This window comes from Harmonia axyridis, chromosome 1 (assembly GCF_914767665.1).
Source record: "Harmonia axyridis chromosome 1, icHarAxyr1.1, whole genome shotgun sequence".
In the NCBI taxonomy this organism is placed as follows: domain Eukaryota; kingdom Metazoa; phylum Arthropoda; class Insecta; order Coleoptera; family Coccinellidae; genus Harmonia; species Harmonia axyridis.
Window position 1 is genome coordinate 84605662 of NC_059501.1, and position 10287 is coordinate 84615948.

The window sequence follows — 10287 nt, forward strand, 5'->3', positions numbered from 1 at the left end:
ATGTATGGTTATAAGTCCTTCAGACCTTCATCCCCTTTTGGTCTATCTATAATTTCGTCATTTTTAAGCCAAATCTAACAGTTTCTTCTCTTCCAGATCCGAATCAGAAAACACCGCACCAGTCAAGAAGAAGTCAGCCTATTCCCTGGCACCAAACAGAGTGAGCTGCCCCTACTGCAGCCGAAAATTCCCTTGGACTTCCTCCTTACGTCGTCATATCTTAACCCACACAGGCCAGAAGCCCTTCAAATGCAGCCACTGCCCTCTGCTCTTCACCACCAAGTCCAACTGCGACAGACACCTGTTGAGGAAACACGGCAACGCTGCCACCACCATCACCAACGACGTGGCCAATAACAACGCCAACTACCTTATGAGAAACGTCCCTGAGAGGCCTTTCAAGTGCTCGAGCTGTCCTAGCAGTACTTTCTCCACGTACACCAACCTGAAAAAACACATCAGCTCTAAACATGCTACAAACGCTCAAGGTGACGACATCAAGGCTCAAGGGTATGAAGCTGGTAGCTCAGAAGACGAGAAGATCATCAGCGTTGCCGATTCTGTCAACGAATGGACCAACCAAAACCTTCAGACTAAGATGCAAGAACCTCTACCAAGTGTGGTGAATGCTGACCAACCTTTCAAGTGCCATCTCTGCGAGTTTTCTTTCGGTGAACGCCAAGAAGCTTTGGACCACATCAAAGACAAGCACATCAGTGAATACAACACCTTAATGTCCAAGAATGCCTTGGATAACAGTGCTACCACACCTGAGGAGAGTACTCACAACGACGAAGAAGATTCAGAAGTTAGGGGAAAGTTTCCTGATTACTCCAACAGGAAGGTGATATGTGCCTTCTGTATGCGTCGGTTTTGGTCCGCTGAGGACCTGAGGAGACACATGAGGACCCACACAGGTGAGAGGCCCTTTATGTGCGACATCTGTAGGAGAAAGTTTACATTGAAGCACAGCATGCTGCGACATAGGAAGAAGCACAACGTTAACTTTGACAACGACGGTGCTGCCAACAGTGACGAAGAAGGAGTGTTGACCAAATACGAAAGCGGCAATAACAATAAAAGAGCCGAAGATTCTGATTGTAACGAAGGTGGTGACCTCATCAGCAACTTGCTGGGTATCCGACCATCCTTCATAGAAAAGGTGCTAACAGCTTCCGCAGACGATGCTGCCAAACTGCTGGGAGTTAACAACGGTGCGAAAGAGTAATATAGGTTATGTGAGGTTATACTGCGCACAAAACTGTTGATAGTGTATGTGGAGTGAGGTTTTTTTAGGTAACCTTTGTAAATATATCAAGATTTTATTTATTGTTTTCGATTTGTAATATTGTTTCGATAGTATCTATCTGTGAATATGAATTTTATTTAATTCTTGTCTGTTAAAATCATGTCTAGTCACCATAAAATTATTTTTATTTTACCGTAGTTTAAGGAACTTGTATATTGATAAAAATGGAATGAGTATAGACTAGTTAGAATTTTGTAGAAATATTATATTATTATTATTATTATATCGTACTACCACTTAGAGAATGTCTAACCGAATTTTTGTAAATAAATTAAATAATACGGTCTAGAAAACCAAAGTTCAATTGCAATGGGTGGTTCGAAAAGGAAGGTTCTTGTGGAAAAGTTCAACGAACAAGCATAAGAACCTCAACTAGTAGGCTAAAACCCATAAATGTACAGAAAAGCAATACAATTGTGAATATTCTTAAGTATGCGCACTGGAATTGTTAAAGAGTGTGGTGTGTTGCCGCTTTAACCTTGAAACGTAAATCAAAATTTGCTGCAAGCACTTTGTAGTTTGCTGTGAAAGTCAAACAGTAGTTTTTAGAATTATACGTAGATCACTTAGTTTTGTTAATTATTGTTGCACGTTTTATTATTTAATTATATTCACGTTCACGCTGTGTCTTATAAAGTATTTACGGCTTTCGATGCAATCTGTTTGTATAAAATCCTCGTTGGTGAGGTTAGGATTGGATCGTCTAAGCTGATTAGCAATTTCGAAGCAATCTAGATAATGGAGAAATAGTTCGAATTATTTATGTAAGGTGGTTTTATTACATATGTTACTTTGTTAGTTGAACTTATGCCATATTTGAGTAAACGAAAAATTATAAGGTTTATGTACAACAAACGTTATTGCATTCCATATAAAATGTGTATTTATTTGAAATTATTTTAATAAATTATGGATCCTCCAATAAATCTGCTTTTTATTGATCAAACTCAATAAATTCACTCACACCTTCACAAATGATTTCTCTAACAGAATTAAGAGGGAACACCACCACGTGGCTGTTGAGTTCAAAACTAAATTAGAGATGATTCTTCTTCACATAATTTCCATCAACAATAATCTACATTGGAGAAAGTAAATATTTTCAATTTGCGAATAAGGAAAAAGAATTAGTAACTTTTCGTTCTTCCGAAAAAAAAATTGATATGTACTTTGTACAAAGCAGTGATATATTTTTGAAATTTTCGAGATAAAAGCCTATCAAAAATCATTTCAAAAGAGGTGAAAATATAATTTCTTGAAAAAAATAATCGACCGTCGTAGAGTGCTGCTCTCTACTCATTTGCTAACTCAGTTTTGAGGAATTCTTTGGATGAACCGATTACAAATGGAAATTCAGCGTGAAAAATTCTTCTTGATATCGAATTTTGAAGTCGATCTGAATCAAAATCTTTTTTTGACGAAAAACTATCCAAGGTGATATTATGATATCTTTAGAGGATTTCAAGGTCTTAGATTCCAAATTTGTCAATGATTCTTAACAGGAAAGTTTTTCTTCACCTTAAAAGCACAGTTTTCACACAACTGGAAAGTCTCAGTTGTGGGGCAGGCATACTCATTTTACAAGCCTCATATTTATGCCACCAGAGGGCAGACCATACTCCCTTTAAATTTTCCCACAAAATTCGGAATAACTCAATTTTGGTGACTCCTAGAGAGGAACTGATTGCAAAAACGGATTCAGCAGAAAAAATTCTTCGAAATATCAAATTTTAGAGTCGATCTGAACCAAAAACTTTTTTTGGCGAAAAAATATCCAAGGTTATAGTCTTGGTTTTTCCGAAAAAATCGACCGATCGAATTCAAACATTTTATGATAGTTTTAGAGGGTTTCGGGGTCGTAGAATCTGAATTAGGCATCCATTCTTACCAGAAAAATTTTTCTACACCATAAAAGCACAGTTTTCATACAACTGTTGGGGGGGCATCTTTTTTCCCATTCACAAGTTTCAGATTTATGCCACCAGAGGGCAGACCAAACTCACTTTAGACTCTCTTACAAAACTCGAAATAACTCAATTTTGGGGTATTCTAGGGAGGAACTGATTGCGAATAGGAATTCAGCATACAAAATTCTTCATAACATCAAATTTTGAAGTAGATCTGAATAAAAAATTTATTTTGCGAAAAAATATTCGAAAAATTGGCTGGAAGACTGCGGTCGATAGCCATTCGATTAACATGATCAATAAATTTAGTTTCTCTCTCTCGCTATTCGAAAAATTTTCCTATTCAATTCAAACATTTCATTATAGTTCCAGAGAGATCTCCTCTTTATATTAAATTTTGAAGCAGATCCGGTCATAAACTCTCTTGGTGGAATTTTTCAAATTGCATTTTCTTCTAGAACTCACTGGTGTCATCTAGGAAGAGTAGCTCGAACCCGTTATTGGTGAGGGGGAAAGGATCACAGGAATCTATACGTATTTGGCCGCGGGAAAAATTAGTTCAGTAAAATGGGGGTAGATGGCTTAGGTATAGCCAAATTGCTCACTGATTCAAATTTTTGATTTTTTTAGGAAAAACTGACATAATTCGATTGTTACTAGTTCTGTATTAGGCCAGAAACATGTTTTTCGCGTTATTTGAGGGGTTTTCAGATCGTAGATTCCGAAGTAGGTATCGATTCTTAGCAGAGAAATGTTTCTACATAATTAAATCATAATTTTCTTGTGAAATTGGGAATATTTCAGTTTTGAACTATATTAAAAAAACTGATTGCGGGTTAGTGTTCAGCATGGAAAATTCTTCAAGATCTCAAATTTTGAAGATGATCCGACAACATTTATGAACCATAATTCATAAAATAAAAATTGTTGAAATTTATTCAAAGGAATGTCGCAATTTTGGAACATGCAAGCATCTATGCTTGCCCAGTTTACAATCCACAAATTTTGTCCATCAGAGAGAAGACCAAAACCCCCTTGAAGAAATCCCTCCCACAAAACTCCAATTATCTCAGTTTTGGGGAATTCTATGGATGAACTGATTACAAATGGAAATTCAGCGTGAAAAATTCTTCTTGATATCAAATTTTGAAGTTGATCTAAATCAAAATCTTTTTTTGGCGAAAAACTATCCAAGGTTATATTATGATAGTTTTAGAGGGTTTCAAGGTCGTAGATTCCAAATTTGTCATTGATTCTTAACAGGAAATTTTTTCTACACCTTAAAAGCACAGTTTTTACACAACTGGAAAGTCTCAGTTGTGGGGCAGGCATACTCATTTTACAAGCCTCATATTTATGCCACCAGAGGGCAGACCATACTCCCTTTAAATTTTTACACAAAATTCGTAATAACTCAATTTTGGTGACTCCTAGAGAGGAACTGATTGCAAAAACGGATTCAGCAGAAAAAATTCTTCGTTATATCAAATTTTAGAGTCGATCTGAACCAAAAACTTTTTTTGGCGAAAAAATATCCAAGGTTATAGTCTTAGTTTTTCCGAAAAAATCGACAGATCGAATTCAAACATTTTATGATAGTTTTAGAGGGTTTCGGGGTCGTAGAATCCGAATTAGGCATCCATTCTCACCAGAAAAAATTTTCTACACCATAAAAGCACAGTTTTCATACAACTGTTGGGGGGCATCTTTTTTCCCATTCACAAGTTTCAGATTTATGCCACCAGAGGGCAGACTAAACCCACTTTAAATTCTCTTACAAAACTCGGAATAACTCAATTTTGGGGTATTCTAGGGAGGAACTGATTGCGAATAGGAATTCAGCATACAAAATTCTTCATAACTTCAAATTTTGAAGTCGATCTGAATGAAAAAATTATTTTTGCGAAAAAATATTCGAAAAATTAGCTGGAAGACTGCGGTCGATAGCCATTTGATTAACATAATCAATAAATTTAGTTTCTTTCTCTCGCTATTCGAAAAATTTTCTCATTCAATTCAAATATTTTATTATAGATCCAGAGAGATCTCCTCTTTATATTAAATTTTGAAGCAGATCCGGTCATAAACTCTCTTAGTGGAATTTTTCAAATTGCATTTTCTTCATAGACCTATTTATAGGTCTATGTTTAGTACTGAATCAAATATTCATTCTTCACAGTATAGTACAAATTTCTAGGAGAAGACAATCATTATCATTTGCAGTAATATATTTGGAAACGGTTGATTGGTAGTGGTAATTTTCTTTTATAGAAAGAGGAAAGGGTCCGCTGGATCTATACCTATTTTTTTTCACAAATCTGTTCTTTTCGAGGTTTTCCCTTACATTTTCAGTTCTTCGACTGAATTCTATTTCACTTACAATTTTATATTTATCCATATAAATAGATATAGTTGCGAGAATTTTTTACAGAATACGGGAAGATAATATCTCATTTCCTTTTCTAAATAGTAGTAAGTAATAAGTGGCAATAGTAGAAAAATATGTTCTCTTCGATTTGTATGCAACAGAAATTATACAATGTAATGTAATGAGTGTAATATAGGTTGCTGAATATTTTTCATTCGGCAATACAAAATAGTCTACTCCCATTATTTCAAGTATTGTGAGTAGCCTATAATTTTAACTAATAATAATGAGGCAACACATATTACTTTGTTTCTTCGTAGAATAGTAATATGTGTTGCCTATTAGAACATTCACATATTTCTATGGTTACACCGATTTATGGGGAAAAATTATAAAAATTTACATTAAACGTCAGCGATTGAGGTTATATTACATTGTTGACGATGCATTGAAAACACCAAAGGAGATTATAATTTTCACAAAATAGAATGAATAAGTACAAGCATAATTTGATTGACTTAGATGTAAAGAAACTCTTCGTAGAACATAAGATTGATGAAATCGTTGAAATTCAAAAGCTTCTCGATGCCGAAATCGAAAGAAAAAGGACAGAACTCCGATCAATGGTCGGGTACGAGCGATTTATCTTTTTGAGAATCGTTTATTTGATTTTAAATAATATAACATTACAGAGATCGATACAAGGATATCCTAACAGCTTCCGACTCCATCAAGAGCATGAAGGATATATCTTCAAAAATTGTAGAAAGTATAGAAAACATAACTTCTTCTTGTGATAGGCTTTTAGAGAATGCTGAAAACGATGAAAAGACATCAATTCCACAAAATGAGTAAGATCTCTCGAGATCTGAGTAGACTTAAATATTATGATTCTTTCAATTCGTAGGGAAAAAATCACTGAGCGAATGTTGGTTATACAAATTCGATTAGCTATGTTTGTTAATGATGAAATTTGGATATATTTAGATAAGGAAGATCACTTGAACGCAGCACAGCTTTATTTATTGGGGCAGAATATTCACACAGGTAAAACCAAACAAGGTTTTGAATTGTTATCAGTATAATTTGAATATACTGCTTTCAGGGTTAAGTTTGATCAACTCCCCTCTCATACAAAAAGTGCCTCTATTCAAACATGTTAAACAGAACTTGAGTTCTCTGAGAGGTATAATTTTAAGTAGAGTAATTAAGAAGCTTGAATCAGTTGAATTAACATCAGAAGTAAGTAATTCTATATCAATTTTTGTCTTATTAATTTCATCCAACTTATTTTCCAGCAAACTTGTAGTAATTTGAATAGTTTGATGTTATTGAATAATCAAAATACCAATGAATTGGTCAGTATTTTTATGGAACATAGGCAAACTGCTCTTGGAACTGTTATTAATATTACACACCCTAGTGTTCGAGTACAAATAAGTGCCATGGTCAAATGTTTGATCACCACAATCCATCTACTTTATGAATGTTTTTTGTGTAAGTAAATTTGAATAACAATAGAGCTTGGATGCTATCCCGATAATTTAATGTTGTAGGTGGTTCAGAAGATGGTTTGATATTCAAACAACTGGAAGAGATCACAAGTGAAAAATCAAAACCTACGTTTAGTAAATTGAAGATGCCTGAATCACCACTGCTTGCTTACATACCTAAAATCGTTAAAGAATTCAAGTAAGTACTAATTATAGCACAATTATTATATGTAATGATAAAATTGCATGTCTTTTTTTGCAGACCTAAATGCAAACAACAGAAAAAAGATGAACACATATATCTGAAAGAAAATTATTTCAAAAAATGGCTAGAGACTACAAAAGAAACAGTAAAACAAGGATTGAGTAAATCCCTTCGTGTAATAACAAATGTAAAAGGGCTACATCTTATAAGAGAAGAAGCTTTGAAAATAGGTATTTAAAACATTAATCACAATTTTTTCTAAATTTTCTTTCACTTTCATTCTATTACTAGTTTTCATATGAACTGATTTATTTTAGAAACACCACGGGAATGGGAAAAAATCTGCGAATCTGTAAATTTACCAAAGAGCTTTAGTGTATGGCATTTTTTTTTCCAAAATTTGATTACGGAAAGAGCTCAGGAATTGATAGCGGATAAAGTAAAATTGAATATTAATGAATTCAATGAGGATATCAAGAAATCCTTGACAGATTCCAAGAAATACAAATTGAATGAACTTGATTTGAGGCAATACTTTTGGTCGGAGGAATTGAAGGATATTAACAAGATGAATAACCAATATACAGGTGAGTTTATTATTCATGAGTATTCCATTAGGTTATTTGCAAACTGTATCAAAAATATCGAATTATTTAGTGACTATTATTAGACTTTCGATATATTTGACAAAAAAGTTATCAAATATACAAAAATTGCATTTTCTATTTTTGTGTTTACTGCTTTTCTCGAAATATGTTGATTATTTTGAAAGAAAAGAAAATTCATTGATAACCTAACAGCTATTTTGAAAATAACCACTTTTCATTTGCTCAATAAATATCACCGAGTAATTTAAAAAATTCATTAGTTTAATCAGATATTATATTTCAACAAACTCTGATATTTCAGGTATCGCCATAAAATCTATGGGATATTCTAAAACAATTGTTACCTTATGTCAGAAGGTAGATGAAAGATTTTTCGAATTATTAAATGATCTTTCTCAATATCTGTATGGCCAAGATATCGACAGGAACAATTTAAATTTACCTGCACTCATGAGAGATGAAATTCAGAAACAACGATTCTTCGATATGGATATTCTTCAAAAATGTTTAGTTCAACAATGCGTTTCTGAAAATCTGAAGTAATGTTGGCACACAAATTTTTTGATCACGTGACAAGTTTCGATTTTTCTAGGTTATCTCAACTCTTGTCCGATAACCTCAAAAAGGAAGTAGACGAAGAAACAGTAAAAAACGCTTTATTCTGTATTCGTTTACTGCAAGCTGTTACGAAACTGTGCCCATGTTTCAAAAAATGCTGCTCCCTGAACAACGAACTCGAAGAATGGTACAAAATATGTGAAAACTTCAACAAATCCAGTTTGCATATGTGGAACGTGTGGATTCAATATTTTGTCGGTAAAACTGCAAAAATGTGTTCCGAGAATTTCAAGGATATACTGCCTCAAACTACTTTAGCGTTGTTTCTCGTAAGTTTTGAATTTGTTTGGGTGTCAAATTGGTAAATTTCAGTAGAAGGATCAATTAATACGAAATAGATCAAATTAAATGTGAAAATCCTAATTTTTTAAAAATTTTAGAGATGGGACATCATCGAAATCCAAGAACAAACCGAAGACAAGGTTTTCAAATCACAAATCAAGCTGCCGCTGAAACCCAGCACCGCTTTAGAGGACATTCTAGTCAAGCTCAACGATAGCTTATGTTCTGTTCTACCGCACACCTTACCTAAAGTTGTCCATGTGCAGTTCATCGAAGACAATACAAATGTTATCCTGAATCGATACAATGAACTACCTTTCAGCGAATTGAATCAAAATCAGGCTTTGCAGTTTTTGTTCGATGTGAAATATTTGACCTCCGTTTGTGTCAGGAGAGAAAATGAACGTCTTATAGGCGTTTCACAAGATATCTGTGATAAATTGAGATCTAGGATAGATCCGTTCGATCTAGACGTTTTCTATACGTATTTACAAATGAACGTCAAGAAGGCAGCTGTACAGTCTCAGGTAAAGAATTCCTTTGATTTTGCACTAGCGAACACAGCAGACGTCTTGCCAGAAATCATAAAAATTTGTCAAGTTCTAGTTGATTTAAAACTGACTCGACTACATTTATAGGGATAACCTATATTTGTTTTTAGGTTATATTGGGCTGCTTGCTACCATCTTCTATGCAAATGTCAAATTTGGAAATATCTGACAGGAGCAAAGAACAAGAGAAAGAGCCATCTGTTTTAGCGCTCAGTAAACCTTCAACGAATGCTTGGTTTCCTTTGCTTCCTATTACTGCGCCTTCTCATAAACATCTTGGTGTTTTTCCTGAGAAGAAAGAAAAGGTGAATTTTTTATCCTTTGAAAGCAAACATTGAATGTAACTTGCACATTTTGAAATTTTTTTCTTGATTATAAAATAGGAAGAGTCAATAGAAAAACAAGTTCTTGTAAAGAAATTCATCAAATTGAATGAAAAAAAAATTAATGAACGTTCCATTTTAGTTTCAATTGGAGGCTATTGAATATAGAAAACGGTGAATATAAGTTTGTTGTGAAAAAACTAATGCTTCTAGAAAGAATTCGCAACTACATGTCTGACTAATATATTTTCATTTCGTTTTTTTTTTTTTAATTCTGCTAATTTTTTTTTTTTTTTGTTGATGCAATATAACACTTCTATTTTTTATTGAAATTTTGTGTTTCCAGCATGGGTTTTCCTCAATATCTTATTTTTTGTTCTTTCAGATTCAACCAGGAAAAACTGTAACCAAGACACCAAAAAAATCAACAGATATTGGTTCCTCAGTGAAATCTAACGCATCTTCAATATTTAGTGGATTAACAACGGACTGGTTCTCTTAACAATATGAGGTGTTTGTGCAAAGTCGATTTTCAAGTATTGTAATAGATATTTTTATAAAAAGCTTGTTGATATTGTTCTATAGGACAGCTTTGAAAAAATTAATATATTTATTATGAATCA

The 10287-nt window shown here is 33.6% G+C and overlaps 2 protein-coding genes across 4 annotated transcripts in view; both read left to right on the forward strand.

Annotated features, from left to right (window-relative positions):
- LOC123679215 (ras-responsive element-binding protein 1-like) overlaps nt 1–2235 on the forward strand; it is a 59570-nt gene extending 57335 nt beyond the window's left edge. For both annotated transcript variants that reach the window (XM_045616666.1, XM_045616676.1), the window contains exon 4: nt 97–2235. In XM_045616666.1, coding sequence (XP_045472622.1) covers nt 97–1228 — 1132 coding nt within the window. In that variant the 3' untranslated portion in view covers nt 1229–2235. The remainder of the gene's footprint in view (nt 1–96) is intronic.
- Nucleotides 2236–6004: 3769 nt separating this feature from the next.
- LOC123688780 (conserved oligomeric Golgi complex subunit 1) lies at nt 6005–10287 on the forward strand. Of its 2 annotated transcripts, XM_045627444.1 has the most exons (14): nt 6005–6215; nt 6277–6435; nt 6492–6631; nt 6690–6826; nt 6883–7081; nt 7141–7276; nt 7340–7512; nt 7600–7869; nt 8192–8429; nt 8483–8777; nt 8889–9317; nt 9452–9646; nt 9807–9838; nt 10050–10287. In XM_045627444.1, exons 1-14 carry the CDS (start codon nt 6073–6075, stop codon nt 10069–10071), a joined length of 2568 nt encoding a protein of 855 aa, XP_045483400.1. In that variant the 5' UTR covers nt 6005–6072; the 3' UTR covers nt 10072–10287. The 2 variants fall into 2 exon arrangements, with proteins under 2 accessions (XP_045483400.1, XP_045483399.1); XM_045627443.1 differs by lacking the exon at nt 9807–9838.

Coding starts and splice junctions, on each gene's coding strand:
- LOC123688780 (XM_045627443.1), top strand. CDS start 6,073: ATGAATAAGTACAAGCATAATTTGATTGACTTAGATGTAAAGAAACTC. Junction 6,632..6,689: donor GGGGCAGAATATTCACACAG/GTAAAACCAAAC, acceptor TACTGCTTTCAG/GGTTAAGTTTGATCAACTCC. Junction 7,082..7,140: donor ACTTTATGAATGTTTTTTGT/GTAAGTAAATTT, acceptor TTAATGTTGTAG/GTGGTTCAGAAGATGGTTTG.